Source organism: Colletotrichum karsti, assembly GCF_011947395.1.
Source record: "Colletotrichum karsti strain CkLH20 chromosome Unknown Scaffold57, whole genome shotgun sequence".
NCBI classification, from domain to species: Eukaryota; Fungi; Ascomycota; class Sordariomycetes; order Glomerellales; family Glomerellaceae; genus Colletotrichum; species Colletotrichum karsti.
In genome coordinates this window covers 1-21393 of record NW_024065957.1, presented here as the reverse complement: position 1 = coordinate 21393, position 21393 = coordinate 1, and the positions used below count along the sequence as shown (strand labels likewise).

The window sequence follows — 21393 nt, the reverse complement described above, 5'->3', positions numbered from 1 at the left end:
GGATTGGTTATCCCAGCTGCCTCATTGACGAACCGCTCCTTGGCTCACGGCTAATACTGTCGAACTGGGTAGACTTAGTAAGCGGGATATGTTGAGTCCTTTCGGCATCAAACGGTTTCTCTTCGCCGGGCAGCATATGTCGTGCGACGGTGGGAGCCGGTAGGAGCCGGTGGGATGACAGCGGTGAGGATGATGAGACGAGAACTACCAATTCGTCATGACATAGTGATCCATGCCTAGTACCCCATTCAGTTACTAGAAGATGTCTCGATCATAGGAGATGGGGTTGGTGAGATCGGAACTGCGCACTTGTGTTTTTGAGAGCTCCGGCTGCCGTTCCGCCTCGGTGGTTTCCTGTCTACAAACTCAGGGCTCATAAAGCCTTCGGACGAACAATCGCCATCGAGCTGCACGTCAGATCTCACTCGTTTTCGACCCATAGTCTCATTCGCCGCCGGTTTGAGCTCGTTCATCACATCAAATATCCCGTTCACAAGAGTTCCGAGACCGAGAGACACAATGTTTGGCCTCTTGAATGAGGGCTCCGTTGTGCCCACGATGGTTGTGTTAACCCTCCTAGCCATAGGGTTGACGCTGCGAGTGAGTCTACGAAGGTCTACTTTGATATGACTTCTCCCTCCTAACAAGATTCATAGGCAGTCATCCGAGCCGCGTTGTCGCCACTGAAATACATCCCAGGCCCGTGGTACACCCACTTCACCCACTACGTATTGAAGTACCACGTAGTAGTGGGCAGGCGGATATACTACGTCCACGACTTGCACCGCAAGTACGGAGACATCGTGCGCCTCAGCCCCGACGAAGTCTCCGTGGCCACCGCAGACGGCCACCGCCAGATCTACGCCACGAATTCACAGTGCCTCAAACACGAGTGGTACTTGAAGTTTGGCGGCCACAACGAACCCGGCCTATTCACGATGCGGAACCCGAGGGAGCACGCGAAGCGCAGGAAGATGTTCGCCAGGGCATTCAGCAAGTCTCAGCTCAGAACTCAGTGGGAAGACGTCATCGCCGCGATCACCCGGGAGGGGGTGCGCAAGATCGCGGAGCAGTTGCGGCGGGACGGCGAGGTCGACGTTCTCAAGTGGTTCACATTCATGGCGTCGGACGTCTCTGGCGAGCTGATGTTCGGAGAATCCTGGGACATGCTACGCAAAGGCGAAGTAACGCAACTCTCACCGGATGCCGCGATGAGTTTGATAGTAGCTGATCTGCCACACAGAAAAACGAGTTCATCCGATCCATAGAAATCTTCACCCAAGTCTCCGGCCTCACCGCGGAGCTCCCGCTTCTCAAGCCCCTGGGCCGCCTTGTCCCGCTCCCCTGGTTCCGAACCGCGTTCCGCGGATGGGACTACGTCATCGACTACGCGTCCCGCGCCGTGGACAACAGCAAGAAGCTGACCCAGCTGGGCGAGCGCAACATCTTCGGCACGATTCTCGCCAATGCGGAGAAGGGTGAGACCCTGACCGAGTGGGACATCAAGAACGAGGCGGGAAACTTCACCGTCGCGGGGACCGACACGACGGCCGTCACGCTGTCCTACTTGGTCTACGCCGTGCTGTCGCATCCGAGGATCCAAGCGGAGATCGAGGCCGAGGTCGCGAGGTTGCCCGAAGACTTCCGCGATGCGGATGTGGAAGAGCTGAAGTGGCTCAACGCGGCCCTGAGCGAGACGAACCGGCTGTTCGCCGCGGCGCAGGGGGCGTTCCCGCGACGAACTCCGCCCGGCGGTCTCACGATCGAAGGGTACGCCGTGCCCGGGAACACGACCATCAGCGCCCAAGGCTACACGATGCATCGTAAAGAGGAGCTTTTCCCAGACGCATTGGAGTAAGCTGCCTTGTTGACAGTCTGTTCCATCTCTGTTTGCTGACGAGTGGGGGTTCTAGGTTTAAACCGGAGCGATGGTTCCCCGAATCGAACATGCCGGCGGAAGCCAAGGCGGTAGTCGCGCCGTTTGGGTCTGGGTCTCGCATTTGCATTGGCATCCACGTGGCATATATCGAGATGAGGTTGGCGGCGGCTCTTTTCTTTCGCGAGTGTCCTGGAGCCAGGGTGGCGCCGGAAACCACACCTGAGTCGATGGCTTTTCTCAATTACTTCGCCACTTTTCCGATATCCGGAAGGTGTATAGTTGAGAAGAAACCTATTTGAGAAGCCCTTGAACTTGGATAGTATACAGAAAATGTGCCCTATAGACGGGCCAAACTTATGCGCAATGTCAAGCTAGACTTGTGTATTGATTTTGTAATCCATAACCACCTCTATCTCCTGTTGAGACCCCATTAATAATCTGACGTGAGAAAGCGCGTGGAAAGGACTGTGGAAGGATGGATGGAGCAGATCATTTCTTTTGATATCCTCCAATTCATCGTGTGTCTCCAATAACTCGATATGTGTGGATGGCCTTGTCCTTCGAGCTCCGTACCTTCCGGGGTAGGCCTGGAATCTGTTGAAACTCATGATGAGGTGTACTGGAGCCGTCAAGTAACTGATAGGATACGCTCTGATTCCGGTGCCCTTCACAGGACATTGCTTCCGGATGACTCCTCTTTACCAAGCCATCCGGTCCGTATAAGAATCTTCTAAGAGGCTTGTGGAAAGACCAGATCCGGAAGCAAGTTGAAGAAAGGCAATGCCCCCCAGCTTCTCTATTGAGGAACAGAGCAAAAGTGTTGAGTAACGTCAAACGACAAAGGTGTCTTTGATGGTGTTGTGAGCATACCTACGCTTCAAATATGCAATGGTCGCCAACCTACATTGCCTCCCTATGATTCGTTGTGATCACGGTCGCCTCAGTGCAGGCATCATCTGTTTTTGGTGTCTCGGGCGCCTTGTTTTGTTCGCGACCTTGTGCCAAGTCCAGAGCCTGCCGCAGGACACCACTACACCCGCCGCGCTCCACCTCCCAACAGCTTCAGAAGCCTGGCGCATGGGACGTATAGAGCTGGACTGTTCTCCCGAGGAAATGCCAGGTCTCTGAGTTTGATGTCGTTTCCACCTTGACAGTTAGGATCGAATAAGAACGGCATACTTCAAATGAAGAAGGCTCGGACATATTGAATAGTTTGGTCACAGTCAACGTTGATTGGGCTTAGTTTTAGTATGCCGAATATTTCGGGCAAGCTTGCATGGTACTGATGCGGCCTTGTCAAACGATACACCGACCCTATGCATGTATGCTTGTACAAATGGAGTGGAATATGAGTAGTCGAATGAGGCCCCTGAATGGGCCGTCGTGGCGTTGAATATTACCACGCACCCATGTATGCATAGTCACAGATTAGGTACTTGAGACGCTGATCTTGTTATTTAACAAATAAAGCCAAACACCGAGGCCTATGGAAGTCACTTGCTTCCCAGGAAGTAAAACCATACCCATCATCCCGCGGAGGCAACGGGACTTTCACTTTGGTGGATCATCGGGCTTTCTTTCCACAGGTCTCAAGCCTAGCTTTCGAGATTACATACGTAGATTCCGAAAGCGCGGTTCGAGTATCTTTGTCACAGGCTTGAACGAAAAGCCTAGCATATCTCTTCCCAGATCATTGACTAAACACAAGCCTACTGCAAGGGCTCGCGGGCCAACTTTTCCAGTCGAGTCATCGTCGTTCGCTTGCACTACCGTCCAGTCAATCTCGATTGGCTTGGCTTGAGTCGAAGGTCACCGTCCCTTACCACGCAGAATCCTACACCGTCGAATATCGTCAATCGCATTGAAACCAGTCGAGCTGCGAGAATGTTACCGGCCCGACTCATGAACGTTACGACGAAAGAGGTTGTGGATGGATCGAACGCGACGACATACGCTATCCTCTCGTACGTGTGGAACCAAATGGGACAACGACACTGTGCTGATTAGAGACGGCCACGGAATTGGCAAAGAAGGAAAATTTCGATTACATATGGATCGACAAATTCTGCATCGCCCAAACCGACGACACGGACAAGGCCCAGGAGGTGAGGAAGATGCGCGACTACTACAGGAACGCGGGGACAGGAATCGTCCTCACACCGGAGCTCGACACCAGGAAGGGGAGACTGCGTCGTTCCGTCCGTGGCCGGCAGCGAATTGGGCCACGAGAGGCTGGACGCTGCAGGAAGCCGCCATGCCCCGAAAGTATCGTCTCCAGGGAATGGGCGGGCGTACAGGCAAACCACACCGCCTACGAGGCGGAGGACCACGTGGAAGGCGAAGTGTTGTTCGGCCGGGCGAGAGGTCGTCCGTACTTGTACGAGGATCTCGAGATCGCGTGGAGCAAGAAATCCGAAGAGGGTGTTGGGCCGGAAGGAGGACACGATTATCGCGTATCTGGGGCTGGTCAAGAACGGAAGTTCCGTGAATGCGAGATATGGCAGCGGCCTGAGGGACATGTTGAAGGAGGCGATTGACTCGGGGATGTTGTCTTTGCGCATGTTGACGTCCACAAGCTGGGGTAATGAGATGGAAGACGGCGAAATGGAGCCCGGTTGGGACTGGAACGAAGAGGAGGAGAGCGACTACGAAGAGAGAATCAGGATAAACGACGAAGGATCTTGGGTTCCGAAGGTGATGCTGGAAACGGACCAAAGAGAGGGGAAATGCCATTCTATAGTCCTATCCCAAGGAGATGACTGGGGAATGGTGGGAGATATCCTTCGTGTCGGCAGTGGAGGGCTGGAAGTTCGCGCAGAACGACTGACACTGGAACGACGCTGGACATCTTCAACGGGACGCATTGTCCGGTGGGGAGACGGAGGGACGGGCATCGTCACAATACGGAAAGGTCAAGTTTGGAGGGGTTCAAGAACAAAGGATGCCCTTTTGATTGTGAGACGCGATCCTCCCTACACGCACGGGGAGTTTGATGACACACGCATGCTCATTTATGGCACGTATCATAGGCAAGGGATATTCGAAAGAGAAGGGTATTCGGTGACGGACCGCCCTCTAAGGCTCTGGAGGGCAAAGCGGTACAGGATTCAGTAAGCAGATTTTATCTTCGAATCTAAGGACACAACCATTTCACGACCGGGGAGTGGAGGACGAGCAGGAAGATGGAGGTCCAGATGGCAGTGCGAGAAGATTGCGAGAGGAGGGAAGGGGATCATTCCGTACTTGATCTTGAACAATGGTATTTGCAGGTTTCTTCTACACTCGGGTTGCGAATGATCAGTAGGACATATTATTGTTTAGGAAGCAAATCTCAAGCAGAAATGAAATAGGTTACGGTAGACGTATCACGGTAGACTCAAATTGCTGTCGTGTCGGGTCTGACCCTTCCCTACTGCAGGATCCCGTTGCACGCAGCGCATGTATCCCTTTCTGATGTCGAGATTGAACTAAACTCACAGCGTTTTCCCAGAACACCGACAACCATGACCTCAAGGCGTGAACAGGGTGAGGTATCTCATTAAATCGATGCCGTACATTCACACACTACACCATCGTACACAGCATCAACACCGCGAATAACCTCACGCTGAAACCCGAACTCCAAAAAAACGCCATCCACATGACCTACACAGTAATTAACCCAACATCAAACCGTCCAGAATCCCTTCTGACGTCATAACCTCAAGGTGAAGCAAGCAAGACAAAATAAGTGTCGGGTAGGTCACTCGACACCGTCGGAGCAAGGCAGTGTACAAGAAAGCCACCTGACGGGGTCAGACGGGGCCGCGACTTTACCGAGAAACCGACCGAGATCACGTTAGCGGAAAAACGGGCGGGGGGCATCTCAGAAACGGCGAGGGCATCGGACGTAATCGACGCGTCGCGGCACGCGGGCCGCATGGCTGTTGCGTATGTCAGTATTAAAAGGGGTCTCCAGGTCTCTTCGACGAAAACACGCGTGAGAGTCATGTTTTGCGGACGACCAGGCCAAGTGATCGTTTGGAAACGAAAAAGCAGGAGATCAAGAAAGTCATGAAACGGAAAACGGATTTTAGAGAACTCATGATACAGTGTGGTATGTACACTTGATGGACATATATACAGCGGCGCCGCGCCCTTGCCGTGCCCCGGCCGCCCTGCATGCTAGTCCAGACCCCTCCTGCGTCCCTTTGCCGCCAGGGCCCGCGCCCCGCGTATCGCGTCGGGCTGCGGCTTCTGTATGCGACATGACGCTTCTTCAGGACTCCTCCTGCTACTCATCATCATACTGCTACTACTACTACTGCTGGTGCTGGTCTTTGCAGGGCTGGCGTCACGACGGCGGTGGGGTATCTTTGGTGAGGAACTGCGAAAAGAAGAAGTGGGTATCGAGCGAAGCGAAGAGTATGTTTTGCTGTCAAGATAGGACGCCGCCGCTGTGGAAGAAGATAATTTGGTTTCGGGTCTGGGCGTGGGAGTTTCTGAAGACTCCATCACGTCGTCGTCAAAAAGGTCGAAGGGTAGCTGGGTTGTCGGGAACTCGTCGTCACAGTCCTCATCGTCAATTGCGCTGTCGGGGTAGTAGGCGTAATCGACCTGCTCCTCCTCCACACTGGACTCACGCGTTGAGCGGTCCTCGAGATCGGAGACGGACGTCGTCAGGGAGTCCGGGTCTTCGGACTGCGAGGTCTCTTCCTCGTCGTCATCGAGACACCGGAGAACTCTCCCCGCGAAGCGACCAGACTCCGATCCTGAGAATGACAGAGTGCGCGCTGGCGTGAGGTTGTGGAGGACATAGTCGTCGTGGTCGGCGTCGATGGGTGACGATGCCGATGTTTCAGACTGCGTGGTCATGGAGCGAGGAGAGGGAGGAAGCTCTTGGGATGAAGAGATGGAGGTGGAGATGTGTAAGGGTTCGTACGTCATGATAGGCTTTTCGTCATCATCGTGAAAGAAAGTAGGACCGTCGACGTCGAGGCTGCTGAGGTTTGTGCTAGCCGTGCGGGTGCTGCATCCGTCATCGAAGGAGGATGCGGCCGACGAGGCCGTGTAGTAACCTTGATGGCAGTCGTAGTTGTCGGGCAGGTAACTTGAAAAGAGCCTCACGAGGGAGTCGAGGGAACGCGTCCGGAAGAGCTGCAGGGCGTGCGACCACTGCGCGGTACCGACGAGTTTGGGGTTCGCAATGATCTCGACTGCAGCGAGATCAAGGGACGCGTTCAGTTCCTTCAAGCGCTGCTCCTTGCGGTCGGCCATGAGACGGTGGAACTCGTCGGCGGTATCGGCGAGGCGGGAGATTTCGTAAACATCGTGGTGGAAGGCGTCAGGGTCCTGGATGCTGGAGGGGACGGTGTTGTATTGATCTTGCAGTTTGGTGGAGAGGTCAGCTCTCTTCATCCCAAACTTCCAGAACGGCCATGCTTGACACGGGTCGTCCATGTTATTGTGGCGGAATTGTGGTTGTATATGAGGATCGATTCGCCGGGGTAGGGCGAGTCGAGGGTCGAGAGTGAGGATCGAGAGTGAGGATCGAGAGAGGAGTGTTCAGGAGGGCGAGGGAGGAGGAGGAGGCAAGGTTGCCGGGTGAGGCCGTCGGCTTCGGTGTGCTGAATTGTGAATATTGTGGGCTGGTGTTGACGACATGGGAGGCATTTAGATCTTGGGACCCTGAGTGGGAATCATTTTGGCGGTTTGTGAGTATTTCGGGTCGAGGCAAAAGGGCTGGTGCTGTACGGGATCGATGGTGTTGACAATGGAGAGATTCAGGGCGTGGAGACACCGAGGAGCGCGGGAACGAGTTGGTCGGGGGGATGCCGGAACTCCATGTCGAAGCCAGCATTGGATGACTTAGCAGGCCGGAGAGAAAGAGCAAGAATGACGGGAGCCAGCAGGGGGGAAAGCGGCGTTAGCGTCAGCCCCGGCCCCTGCTAGCGCTGCAATTAGCCCTGTCGCTATTGACGAAATCGGAACACGAGGTCCGGGCGGGCCCTGCGATTTCGGGCTCCGCCACTTTAGCGAGCCAATCGAAGAGCGGAGACGCATGCAGGGCGGCATGGTGTTTGGGACATGTCCAATGAAGGCGTTGTTTGTGGATACAAAGGTGTCAAAGTGTCTCCACTCACAGAAGCCACGAGACGACTTTTCGCAGGCTTTTCGCCTTTTCGACCTCAGGCTGTGTGTGTGGCACTTGGTGGAAGGAAGTCGCCATCGGGCAGTGACTGGCAACTGCCTGCCTGCTGAACAGCGGCAAAGATGAAAGAGAAGGAAGGAGGAACCTGGAAGGACAGAACACTGAAAGAATGGAAAAACCCAGTGGGTCGGCTCAGTCATCCTCGTCGCTTCTGGAGCCAATCACCACATGCCTCTTTTCTTAGCATCCAAATCTCATTCTCACTCATTGAGACTCATTTAAGGCTCATTTGCATTCATCGCCAACCACTCATTCTTACAGTCACACACACCGGCCAGCCTGATTCTCAAAATTCGAATCCTCCGACAAACTGTTTCTTCATAAACACGATTGCTTCCGCATCTGTTTTGGGTCACGACGGCCCGTTGTCTCTGTGTTTCCAGTTCCAGATCTTTCCTCACGGAAGTCGACCCGTGAAGACGGGAAAGACAGTAACGTCAAGTGACTTGTTGCTATTCATCTCGCCCGAGTCAACTGCCACGACTGGCGGGCACTGCAGAGACCTGCAGACCATCCCATCCATCATTCCGAGATTCAATCGAGGGCGCTCACTGGCCGCTTCTCTCTCACCCTCTCATCTTCGCTCAATTCAAGCCGTTGACTGAGGCGTTGTGTTGTGGCTTGGTCTCGGTCAGCACAGCAATCCGTTTTGGTTATCCGACGGCCGATGAATCCTTATCATGTCCCTCCGCACGAAAGATGTGCGTCAGGGTACCTCCTCCAGACCCATTGACCGGGGGGTTGATGCGCAGTTCTGAGATCTCGAATGAGAGAGCCCGTCTTTCCATTCACTCTCCTCAGCGCTATTCCCCTTCAGCCACCTTGCAGCTGTTCAGCCCTTCCGTCTGTTCCAGTTGGATTCTTACCCTTCCCCTCTCTCTTGAACTCCTCTTCAGGACCCCAGGCACCCGTGTCCTTCCACAGGGTTCGATGACTCTTTTCATCCAACCTCGAATTCAGCCCTGTTGCTACATCTCTATCCCTCAACTCGTTTCGGCCATATCTTAGTCTCTGAGCATATCTTGTCCTTGTTTCCCGCTTGTCGGAAACATCTCAACTGCTGCGCGGTCCAACTGACGTACGTCCACCCGCAACTCGCTACAATCTCACACCGTGTCTGGCTGTAGTAGCCATCTGCTGGTCAGGACTCTCAGTCAGTCACTCTCTGCTGCGTCTCGGCCGATAAACTACTTGAGGCTGAGACTTCATCAGCAGGCCCTCCATAAGGTCCCAAGGTCCCTCCCCGTTCAATCCCGTTCACTCTACACTACTATTCCCCCGTTTTCTCCATTTCCCACCCGTCAGTCACTGACTGTCGCTGATTCCAGTTGACTTTGGGCTCATCTGTCCATCTGTTCATCTGACGTCCAGTCTCGCGCCCTCACCCTCAACCTCAACCTGTAGGCCTGTCGCCCTGGCGGCTCTTAATTCCGTGCTTGTTCCTGCATTCGTGCCTCTCATATACTGTCTCTGTCGCCCTCTTCCTTCTTTTCCCTTTCCTCATTCATCCGTTCCGCATCACAGGTCGAATCTGAGTGCGAAGCCCGCAGTCTCATCCTAGCCTGCCTCAGCAAAACGACATATCTCACCACGCTCACCCTGCTTGCCAACCGCTCTCGGCCTGTCTGCCTGGCTGACTATTGTCTGGACAGACCACGTCTCACGCACACCAGTTCGCACGCAATCCAACCTCATCCCGGCCGGATCCTTACCCACTTGCCACCAACCAACTGCCTGCGCACACACGACTCCTTCACTTCCAACCGTTCCGCCGCCCGAGTTGAGTGACTGAGTCCCCGAGTCTTGTTGTAACCGCTTTCGCCATCGCGCCGCGCATGGACCACGACGACGGCTAGGCACCATCGTCGTCTCAACCTCCCCCCCTCTCCCCGTCTCATGGGCGACCACCGCCGGGTTCCCGGCTCGGAGGAGCCCTCGGAGGAAAAGACGGAACCCTTCTCTCAGACCGAGATCGACCGCCGCCTGGGGAGCATCCGCGTGGACGAGCCCTTCGACCTGCCCCAGGCCGACGTCGTGCCGCTCGACCAGCTGCGCGTCGAGGAGCATCACCACCAGCAGGGCATCCGCATCCTCGTCAGACCCCTCACCCGCAACCGCTCCGTGAGCCCGGGCAACATCAACTGCCAGTGGCTCGCCCTCCGCGCCGAGGTCACCTCCGAGTCGGAGCCCCAGCACAAGGTCCTCGCCGTGACGCAGACGTCCAAGGACATCAAGTTCTCGGTGCGCATCCCGCCGGAGCGCCTCGACGATGAGACCCCGCGCCCCCCGCTGTGGTGCGAGCTGTACTACGACCCGGCCAGCGACAACCAGATCCTGCTGAACAGGTCAGAAGTCCCCATCTCTCTCACGAGAATATCCGACGGCCCTACCGCCAGCGCCAGTTGGACCGTAAATCCCGGATCCCCCAAGGCCCTCTCACCAGGGACGTGGCGGATCAATGTTCGAGACGTTTCGGTTCTCGACTTTAGAGTATTAGAGAAACGGCCCGCGTTCTTCAGGCAGGATTCCGATCTCAAGGACGAGGACGAGATGGACCTGGGGTCGAGCTCCGACGCGCTCAACGCCTCCGGCAAGCGCTCCTTCACCGCACACGCGAGCCAGCCCAGAACCGAGAAGAAACCCCGCACCACCGACGAAGTCGCCGCCGCCGCCGCCGTCAAGAAGGAGGAGAAGGACGACGGCGTCATCATGTTCCTCCGCCCGGCGGCCAAACCCCTCGTCTTCCCCCTCCCCACCGAGGCCAAGAGCCGCGAGGTCGTCGCCGCCAACGGCCACGCCCTCCTCGACATGCAGGCCCAGGACACCGTCGTGATCCCCGGAGGCTGCGAGATCGACGAGTACACCGTGACGAAGCGCGACCAGATCGCCTCCACGGCCCTCTCCTCCGTCTTCACCGCCGAGCACTCCAACGTCCCCGACGGCATCGTCACCGTCAAAGTCCTCAAGACCCGCTCCGCTGCCGCCAACCACCAGGCCAACAAGCACCACCAGGACAACAACGAGCGCAGCGTCATCCGCCAGGCCGACATGTGGCTCCGCGAGTACCAGTCCCAGGACGACCTCCGCCACAAGTCCATCGTCAAGCTCTACGGCGGCGACGCCCGCTACCTCTCCCTCTACATGGAGCACGTCGACGCCAAGGACCTCTCCGCCAAGGGCGTCTGGCGCAACCACGCCGACCACAGCTTCACCGGCACGAAAGCCGACGCCTTCACCATCCTCCGCGACATCGCCGGCGCCCTGCACTACCTGCACTCCAAGTCCCTCGTCCACAACGACATCAAGCCCGCCAACATCCTCTACTCGCCCACCCGCGGCGCCGTCCTCTGCGACTTCGGCCTCTCCACCCACGCCAGCGGGCCCGTCACCACCGGCGGCACGCCCTACTACATCCCGCCCGAGTTCATCGGCAGGAAGCTCCGCGGCCCGCCCTCGGACGTCTGGGCCCTCGGCGTCACCATGCTCTACGTCCTCGGCAAGATCCCCTTCCCGGACGCCCGCTCCCGCAAAGGGCCGCGGCCGCTGTACTGGATGATCGCCGACGTGAACCGGCCGATGCCGCCGGCGGCGAGCCAGCGCGGGCCGTGCGGCGCCGTCGACATGATGTACATCTGGCTCAGCGAGGTCGCGCAGGCGCGGGAGAAGCTGTACCCGCGCGACAAGATCGAGAGGTTGGTGTCTGATATGTTGATACCCCTGCCGAACCAGCGCATCACGATGACGCGGGTCATGAGGGAGCTGTTCTCCGTGGAGCAGTCCGCTCTGAAGAGGGCCAAATGACAACGATTTTGGGGTTTTTGGAATTAATATTGGAATTTTTTGCTTTCCTTGTTTGGGATAGAGATAGCTTGCATGAGTTGGACGTATTGCTGCGAGAGATACCATTGATGTTGAAGGGCATTGGTTTTTTTTTTTTTTTTCTTGTCTTTGCATGAGCAAATTCGCTCTTCACCGCGCTTGGTTTCGTGGACCAGGTCTCGCGTTTTTGCATTTCCGCACATATCATACCATATAACAACCAGCATATGCATTTAAGAAGGAATTTATTCGGCATCCACGGGTTGGGATGGTTGGTATCAAAGCATTTCATGTACATTAGAGGCACACACACACACAGAGAGAGAGACGGAAGAACACACAAACATTTCTGCTTCGTCTTAGTGATGCATCCATCCTCCCCTATCACCTGCCCCTCTCATTCCCCCTCATCCGTCATCCCGCGCGATCTCACAAGCTCAAGCCGAAGACGAAGGCCATGCTGAGTCCCACGACGGAGGTCAACGCGGCGACGTGCGCGCCGCGGCCGGACGCGCCGCTGGTACCGCCGCCGCCGGAGGTGGAGTTGCTCGCGTTGCCGCCGCCGCCCTCCTCGACCGTGCCGTTTGCGTTCTGTTCCTTGACGGGGTAGACCTCGACGCCTTGTGTCTTGCACTTGTCGGAGGAGAGGGTGGTTGCGTTCGCGGTAAAGCGGATGTCGGCGCACTGCGGCATCAAGTTAGTCGAGATGACTCACGGTTCACAAGACACACCATATTCTTCTGTTGTCGGATAGAAAGATGAGACTCACGTTGTACAAACCCGAACCAGATTCACCAACAGTCACGACCTGGATACTGCCCCTCTGCCCCTCGGTCGCGGGGGTGCTCAGGTTCAGCTTCTCGACGCAGAGGACGCCGGAGCCGGTGGCGTTCCAGAACTGCGGGGTGAGGGTGATGTTGTGGGTGGTGACGTTGCCGCCGGACTCGATGCCGAGGTTGATGAAGACGTAGGTCCAGTCGTGGTGCAGGTCGAGCTCGATGGAGCCGCCGTCGAGGGGCCAGTCGGTGGTGTTGCCCGCGCCGTAGGGGACGCCGGCGCCTGTGTTTTCTGGTGTTAGATATCTTGGAGCTGGAGACGGAGTGAGGGTGGTGGTGATGGGAGGTCTGGGGGAACGTACATGGGTATTGCCACTGCGAGTAACCCGTCTCGTTGGTCCCCTTGAGGGTGTCGGCGCGCCATTCGGGGTAGGCGAGGCCGAAGTGGGCGGACGCGAGGTTGGCGGCGCCGAGGGCGAGGAGGAGGAGGAGGGGAGTGGTCTTGGGGGCCATGGCTTCAACTTTGTACGGCGGGGCTGATTGTTTGTTTGATGGGTTTTCGCCAAGATGTGGGATGGGAGAAGGTCAGATCTTGTACACAACCACCGATGGAAGGCAAGGTCAGTTATATACACGCAGCTCATCTACTTCGCACATGTGCTGCCCCCGCAGATGGATATGCGGCTGGATTCTAAAGAAGCAGCTTATCCTCATCCTTGAGCTGCGAGGGAAGAGACATGCTGGCCCGGCAAGGATGTTAGAGGTGGTATATGGAACTAGTACTGCTAGCCCATGCCTCTCCAGTGACGGGAAAACCTGCGCAAGAAACGCCACAGATGCAGAGTGCGAGGGACCTAGGTCAGAGAGAGAGGGACCATCCTGGCTGATTACCAGCTTCACCCGCACCGAGGGGAAACAAAACGTCCCGGAAAGCTACTCTGAACGGAAGGTGAGCCAATGGAGGGCGCCAGTTGAGCAAGTTTAATTCTGTTCGAGGCCCCGGCCTAGCGAGGAACAGCTTAGCTGTCCGGGGCTTGAGTAAACACAGCAATGAGGTGAGATGGGTTGACATGTTGGACGGGCCACGAGGGGGAGACATGGGGATGCTTGACGTTGGGAAGAGGTTTCTGGAGGCGACGATGACTGGGCGACGAATCGGACGGCGGGGCGGGGCGGCGGCGGCGGCGCTAGCGCGGGGTGGTCTGGATGCAGGTATCTTGCTCAAACTCACGCACCCGAATCGGGAGCCTGGGTGATGGGGATGGTATGCCTGGGATGTTTGTGAGGGTAGGTGAAGATGAGGGGGGAAGGCCGGAATGAGTGAGGTTATTGTTTGGCTGTGAGTTTTGAAAAAGAGACGGTATTGAGCGATAATTGCTAATATCGTTCAAGTGTACTTGTATGAAGCGAAGCATTTGCGTTCGCGACTGTCATTTGAATTTCAATCTATGGACTTTCATGATGGCCTGGTAGTAACAAATCATTGGCTGTTACAAACCACTCCCTGGCTGCCGTGTACATTGACCCGGGTCATGCTGAGTAGACCGGCAAACAAATTGGCTCGGCCTGAGCCCCGGATAGCACCCGGAAGAAAGTGGACCTCACGCCGAGAAGCAGCCCGCACCATCTCCACCGGTTCGGTGTTCCCAAGGACCCTGAGAGGGGGACGTGCCAGAGTTTAGGATAGGTATGCTTGGCCTGACCCCGCAGACGGCTTTATTTCGACCTCCTGCCCGTGAACTCCCACCCTACTCACGATGATTTTGAGTTTACTTATTTGTGACTCTTGTTGTGATCTTTTCTTCTCAGCACGGCGTACCTCTGCTGGTGTTTGGACCTCCTCGCAATCGCATCTTCTGCTCACAAGACCTACCTCAACAAAAGCCGACTGTTCGCCCGTTGTTTGGCCCCCTTTTTCGTCGTTCGTATCGGTCGTTTTGCGTTTGGGTGGTTCTCGATCGCGCGCTTGATGGAGAAACGGCACTGAGTCGTCGGGCACGAGGTTGACCTGCGTCAAGAGCTCTAGGATCGCCGTCCTTCCCATCAGCTGAGTCAGCTACCATGGCGCCGATGGTTTAGTGGTAAAATTCTCCGTTGCCATCCAGCAGCGTCGGGGAGCCGGGGGTTCGATTCCCCCTCGGCGCAATCTTTTGCTTTTAGCATCGAAATATGTTTGCCGTTCATTCGTCCTTTTGCTGGCGCGGCGTCCTGGCCTGAACTGGGTGTTCCCATCAGCTTGTTAGCGAGTAGTTGGTTAAACGGCGACAAGGCTACGTGAAGATTTTCGATTTGTTATGGAGTTCGTCGAGGTCGTGCATTAGGTCGTCAGGATGTTCCCGCGTCGGGCAAGGGAACTGGATGAAGATTGGGACCTTATCGACTCCCTCCCTATTTGGATGTCAGAGCTTAGGAGAAGGAGATAACGACGAGTTCGACGGGATGTGAAGGGCTGCTCTCGCACTCGACGAAGGTGCGTACTGGAGTGCCTGACTCGGGAAGAGTCTTCCACGTTGAAAACATCATTTGGGTTTGCCAGAAGCTGCGCTGGCATACAGAACAAAATCAGGCTCTCGCGCCAACAGTGATCATCAACCAGAGCCCCGAGCATGCAGAAGAATGGCGATGATTGTGTCCTCCGGCGTGGAACGCCCGACGGACGACCCATATGTGTAGCAGCTGAGATGGCAGAGAACAGACCCTGGCCGGACAGAGTCAGCGTAAGGCGACCAATAATTGATCCCGAATTGACGGCTCCGTGGGAAGTTGCATCATTTGCCAGGGAAACCTCGACGATGGAGCAGGCGCAATGGCTCGACGGATTGAAACGAAATGGAGAAAATCGCGGCGGCCTCAAGTACCTTGTACCTTTTTGATGCGTGAGAGTGGAGGAAGAGTAAGCACCGCCAGCCAATGGTTCCTCTCCGCAGGGAATCCGCCCACCGTTCAGCCCCGCCTGGCGTCCGAGGCTTGGATCGTGACTTTAGAGATGAACGATGAGATAACTCCTGGAATTGGATATGGAGCGATAGGGGATCTTTCTTACACATGATGCATCAAAATGAGCTGTATTTGATTTTAATAATAGTTAAGGAAGATTAAAATTTAATCCTACAACACTAAAGTCAATAGATCAATAGGTATCTTTCCATTATCCTGCCATCTCTAACATTTAATTCATCTCCAAAGTCACGATCCTCAGAGGATCCCACTGGGGAAGGCGCACGGGCCACTGAGGCCAAATCGCTGCGCCCCCAGAAACGGCACAGGGCAGCCGCGGTCAGCCAGTTAGAAAGCGGCTGCCTGAGTCACTGGGCCATTCAAATCCCCAGGCATCCCTCGCGAATCTCGAATTCGACTCTTTCCTTCCTCATCCGACTTACCAAACCCTTCTTCTCATACCTATCTTCATCTTTTTCACACCTATCGCAACAAGCTTGAGATCGATTTGGATCATCGAGACAACACCCTCAAGCTTTCCCGCTCTCTCCTCATTGCCAATACCGATGCGCTGGTTGTAGAAGCCGTTTCGCCAACCGCCAAAATGGCCCTGCCTATTGACCCACCGGTCTACGACCGTCTGGATCAACACGATTACGATGGCGATCCTGGACGACTCGTGCCTCACCCTGACAGGACTTCGTCTTGCCCTTCTGCTTCTGGTTGCTGTGGCTCCGCATTCGAGGAACTATCGACAGATCATGCCATGATCCGTTACTTGTCCCTTGAGTCGGACTACTCGCCATTGAAGATCGAGATCTCTCCACACTTGGTGACCGACTTTACCAACGGAGAGAACTTCGGCGTCAGACGCGGCAAATTTCGAACTCCAGCGTCACGAGCGGCATCGCTCCGTGACACAAAGCCCTTTCCTGATACAGGACGTCTGCCAATTCCGCAGCAGGTTAGTTGACAAAATAGATAAACGTTTCTCTACACGAATGTAGAGGCTAACATACCTACCTAGTCTCCATTGCTTTCAACGACCTGTCCTTTTGGATGCGTGTCGATGTGCTGCGATCCAGATGCTGCCACCTCCGCTTTTGGAGGACAAGACGTCTCGAGAGGTTCCCTCTCGTACTTGGGATCTTACCCGACTGTGTCACGGCCTCGGCCATTTCTGCGTCAGCGTTTGACGGAGAAGATGTGTGATCACGTCGGAACAGCTGTGCCCTGCCTTGACTCCCCATTGCCTCGGCTCCAGGAGAATCTCGGTGGCACTTTCCAGTTCTTGTCGGTTGCGGTCTAATGTGGTGATGAAGATGCCGGTTATTCGCGCAGGTGAGACTTGACGACTTACGACACTCACGTCTATCCCCGACATGCGACTAACGTCCACCCCTAGGTTGGCCAAGGACCTGAGTATGTCGTAAAACTTCTCGAGCGGCCATCTAAACTTGATGAACCTTGTTTCCAAGCTCACACGCAACCAACGCCTTTTGTAAACCACTTCGCTCAGCAGATCGCCGAGTCTACCGCCATCTACGACCACCACTGCAACCACCTCTACCAGCAATTTTCAACTTCCGAGACGGAGTTGAGCGAGATGTCTGTTGCAACCATCAGCGTTGACAGACACGAAAACGACCTTACCCAAGCCGGGTCTGACGTCCTTCCCACTACTACTATGGCGGCTCCTACCAAAGGCTGGCCCGCCGAGGGTCGGCCGGTATGCGCTGCGCCCGACGACCTTATGGATCCCATGTTCACGCAGCCCTCGCCTCTCTCCGACCTCTACGAGGCACCGGACGAGATGGACGATTGGGCTATGCTTATCAACCACGATATGCTCGCCACCGGCGACTTTACCAACATGGGCTGCACCTACCCCACGGAGACTGACTACGCCCAAGCCATGCCCTCCCCCGAGGACATTTTCAACGATCCCGCGGTCCAGTTCGACGTCGAGCAGAGCCTGTTCTCTTTCAATGCTCCCCTCCCAGATCTCTCGGCGTCGGACTACCTCTCGGGTACCGACCAGTTTTCTGTCTCCTCATACTTCGGCAGCGCAAGCACATCTCCCTACGAGGCGTCCCTGGACTTCCTCCCGGATGCGTCCATGCCTCTCTTCCCGCCAGCCAACAGCATCTCTACCTCCCCCTTCGTGGGCACCACCTCTCCCACCAGCTCGGACGCCGACTACCCCTACCGCTGCACCACCGACAACTGCACAAAGACCTTCCGCAAGGAGGCCCAGCTCAAGCAGCACCAGCGCGTCCACCGCAAGTCTCTGGTTTGCACAATCTGCCGCGCCGAGCACCGAACCGAACACAAGTTCGCCCAGGTCCGTGACCTCGAGCGGCACTTGCAGGCGCGGCACCCGGAGGTCGCCCAGAGCGCAAACGTACGCTCCGAGATCCGGGAGTGCCCTCATCCCGGGTGCGACCACCGCGGGCGGAGAGACAACGTGTCGAGACACCACGAGAGCAAGCACGGTAAAAAGCTCAAGTGGAAGAGGAGCGTTCCTCACGTAGTGGATTGAACGTCATACTTTTTGGATGGGTACTAAAAACGAATGAGCGATGTGAGTTTTAGGCGTTGTTGATACCTGTTTTTTGATTTTACACTCGGTTCGGTTTGGGATATCTCGGTAGCATGCATTTACACCAATACATCTCAAAATAATCTATCGGTCCCTCTGGTGTGTGACTGTGGCAGGGCAGTGTCAACGCCGGCGATATGATACATCGCTCCGCTTCGGATGTCCGCCGTCAACCCGATTCCTGCGGACAAACCCAAATAACTGACCTTGGTAATCATCTTGACATCGGACTTGCCATCTTCCATTCAAACAAGCAGGTCTCTCCGTGCTCAGACCCAGTATTCAGGGGTCTCCCCACAGTACAGCATTATCCTCGGTGGCATAGTTCACCATTGCAGCAGTTCATATTCTCATTTAACTCGGCGGATAAGAAGACGATTCGTGGACAGGTCGCCCGTCCAAAATCTCCAAGGCGCGGAGCGGGGCGGAGCTTAACTCGTTAGAGTGTTGCGACCACGCCTCCTCTTCCGATGGGTTATCAACGCGGATACCGATCTTCAATGGAAGCATCCGCTGGATTCACGCAGGCGAATATAGACGATCTTCATCTCCACCTCAGAAGTAATACGACTTACTTATATATTACCTTTCCTATATTAGCGCTATTATTTAATAAGAGGGGTTAAAGATTATACCTAGTATATTATAGATAACTTACTACTATATATCTAATTAGTATTAATACTACTTAATTACCTTTATTAACTCTATCCTCTACTTTAATATAGTATTTACCTTTAGTCTTATATTATAGCTAGCTAACTAATAGTAGGGTTTATATTAATAGTAAGTTAGGCAATAATAATAGTAATAGTTATTTATTATTCTATAGGTCTAATTAAGTAATTATAGGTCTTTAAAGGGCTTAGTAATTAGTTAAGTCCTTAATAAGATTTATAGAGTAATTATTACTTAGATATAGCTAAAAGTCTTAAGTGAGAATTATAAGTTAATTGCTAAAGAGCTATAGAAGTCTATCCTTAAGTAGACTTAAGTCTATTCTATATATAAGTCCTAAATAGTATCTTTACCCTTCCTACTAATTACGTTATTAGTACTAGTAAGCGCTTAGTGATTATGGGTGAGCGCTTAGTAGTCTTAACTAAGCGCTCAGTTCCCCACTTTCCTCACTCAGTCTTATCTTATTATTACGTAACTTATACTATAGTTCTTCCATCCCAAGGGATCCCTTCTATTCCCGTGATCCTATATATAAAAGTGTTGTTATAACCGCCTAGCTCCCTATGGGCCCTAGCCCTATTAGTTATACCTAATGGGTTGTAATATTAGGTCCCCTCTTTAAAGGTCTAGTCCCTCAGACTAATATAAGTAGGTAGTATCTCCTAGGTTAGGGAGGTATCAATTATATTTCCTAATTTTTATAATACTAATACTATATTAGGTTATATTCCTAATTCTCCTGTAATATCTACCCTTTATTATTACTACTATTTACTTAAGATTGCTATAAAGGGTTTTAGAGTTATACCTTATCGTTATTATCGTTCTAAGGGCTTGCGTTATAAGATATTGCCTAGCTCCCTAGTTTATAGAGAATGTATTAGTATGGGTAGTACCTAGAAATCTTATAATGCGTTAGAAGACGCTATTTATTAATATTTATTTTCTTATTTCTTCCCTTACTCCCTTTACTAATTTCATTTTTATAGTAAAGCGTCTTATAGTTAAGTCTTATTGCCTTAATAATGAGGAGGAGGAGGCAGAAGAATTATTTTAGAAGCAAATAGAGGCGCTATAGAAGGCGTAGTCTAAAGTAAATAAGGTCCTTACGAAGTTGGATTGCGTCTATAAGGCGAAGCGGATGGTTTTCAAAAAGAGTTAGAAGGAGACTAAAGTAGTGGCGGATAAGTTAGAGGAGGTCCTTCCAGCTGAGTCGTCTTCTATATAGGAGGCTTAGTTAGTAGGTACTTAGGGTGCTATGGATCTTTCTAATATGCTGGGTGACTAGAATCCTAGTACTCTGAATTTCTTATCTGCTTCCTAGCCTGTAGGTTTCTTAGAAGTCCTAGATGCTTTATTTATTTTATTAAAGTTCTTTTATCTATTAGTATTTATTACGTAGCTACTCTAAATAATTGAGGTGTTCTACTAGTTCCTATATATTTTCTTTATGCCTATAACCTTCCCATTTTACTAGGTATTTATCTTATCCCTTATATTCCTAGTAATTAAGGATCTAGTCGACTTTATATTCTTATTCTAGGTTGACTTTAATATGGTCTTATATATAGGATCCTTATAGTGCCTTTTTAAGGAGTAAGATATAAAAGACTAAATAGCACTTTATAGTATCTAGTAGTATAAGTTTAAAGTTAATATTAGATACCTTCTTTATAATTTTAAAAGGTCTAAGTTTCTTAAAGTCTAACTTATTACTTAGTTATTTAGTTTTAATATTTTAGTAGAGAAGGTATATATTATCCCCCTCCTATAGAGTTAGTCCCTTAACTCTTATAGTATTAGCGTATTAATATATTTATTTATATATAAATTTAAGGTCTTTTAGTAGTTCCTTTTAGATTTCCTTAAGTTTATTAATATCTACTATAGCTTTTAGGGCTATTAGGCCTTATTATAGTTACCTATAGGTTATTAGGTTAAATCTATAGTTTAGATAGAATAGTAATTCCTTTATGCTTTCTCCTATTACGCTATTATAGGCAAACTAGGCTATAGGTAGTAGTTATACCTAGTTATCTTACTAATAGTTAATATAGTAGTATAGATAGGTTTCTATAATCTAATTAATTTATTCTATTTAGCTATTAGTTTATAGATAGAAAGCAGTAGATATCTTATAATTAGATCCTAGCTATAAGATTAGAGATCTCTAAAACTTAGAAGTAAATAACTTATCCCTATTAGAAACGATTTCCTTTAGCATTCTATATTAGCTAATAATTACCTATAGAAACTTATAGGTAAGGTCTTCTATAGTGTTAGACTCTATATATAGGATAAAATATAAATACTTTATAAGTCTATTAATAATAACTAGGACGCTATTATAGTAGACTTTAGTTATTAGTTCTTAAGACTTAGGTAACTTAGTAATAAAGTTTAATAAGATAGATTCCTATATAGTTTATAGTACTAAGAGCAGCTATATCTTACTATAAGGCTAATATTAGCTAGGTTTACTTTTTATATAAACCTTATAGTCCCTAAT

The 21393-nt window shown here is 52.5% G+C and overlaps 5 protein-coding genes across 5 annotated transcripts; 3 read left to right on the top strand and 2 right to left on the bottom strand.

Moving 5' to 3' along the window:
* Positions 1-519: 519 nt before the first annotated feature.
* CkaCkLH20_12266 (cytochrome p450 monooxygenase) lies at positions 520-4416 on the top strand (the record flags this gene model as incomplete). The annotated part of the gene is made up of 6 exons (XM_038894979.1): positions 520-600; positions 657-1184; positions 1244-1854; positions 1914-2036; positions 3756-3787; positions 3887-4416. The coding sequence occupies 6 exons, from the start codon at positions 520-522 to the stop codon at positions 4414-4416; spliced, it is 1905 nt and encodes a 634-aa protein (XP_038739641.1).
* Positions 4417-6043: 1627 nt separating this feature from the next.
* CkaCkLH20_12265 (uncharacterized protein) lies at positions 6044-7318 on the bottom strand (the record flags this gene model as incomplete). Its single annotated transcript, XM_038894978.1, has 1 exon — positions 6044-7318. One exon carries the CDS (start codon positions 7316-7318, stop codon positions 6044-6046), a length of 1275 nt encoding a protein of 424 aa, XP_038739640.1.
* Positions 7319-9965: 2647 nt separating this feature from the next.
* Positions 9966-11870, top strand: CkaCkLH20_12264 (uncharacterized protein; the record flags this gene model as incomplete). The annotated part of the gene is made up of 1 exon (XM_038894977.1): positions 9966-11870. One exon carries the CDS (start codon positions 9966-9968, stop codon positions 11868-11870), a length of 1905 nt encoding a protein of 634 aa, XP_038739639.1.
* A 447-nt stretch (positions 11871-12317) lies between these two features.
* Positions 12318-13177, bottom strand: CkaCkLH20_12263 (uncharacterized protein; the record flags this gene model as incomplete). Its single annotated transcript, XM_038894976.1, has 3 exons — positions 12318-12572; positions 12658-12947; positions 13027-13177. 3 exons carry the CDS (start codon positions 13175-13177, stop codon positions 12318-12320), a joined length of 696 nt encoding a protein of 231 aa, XP_038739638.1.
* Positions 13178-16205: 3028 nt separating this feature from the next.
* Positions 16206-18143, top strand: CkaCkLH20_12262 (uncharacterized protein; the record flags this gene model as incomplete). Its single annotated transcript, XM_038894975.1, has 2 exons — positions 16206-16565; positions 17007-18143. 2 exons carry the CDS (start codon positions 16206-16208, stop codon positions 18141-18143), a joined length of 1497 nt encoding a protein of 498 aa, XP_038739637.1.
* Positions 18144-21393: the final 3250 nt, after the last annotated feature.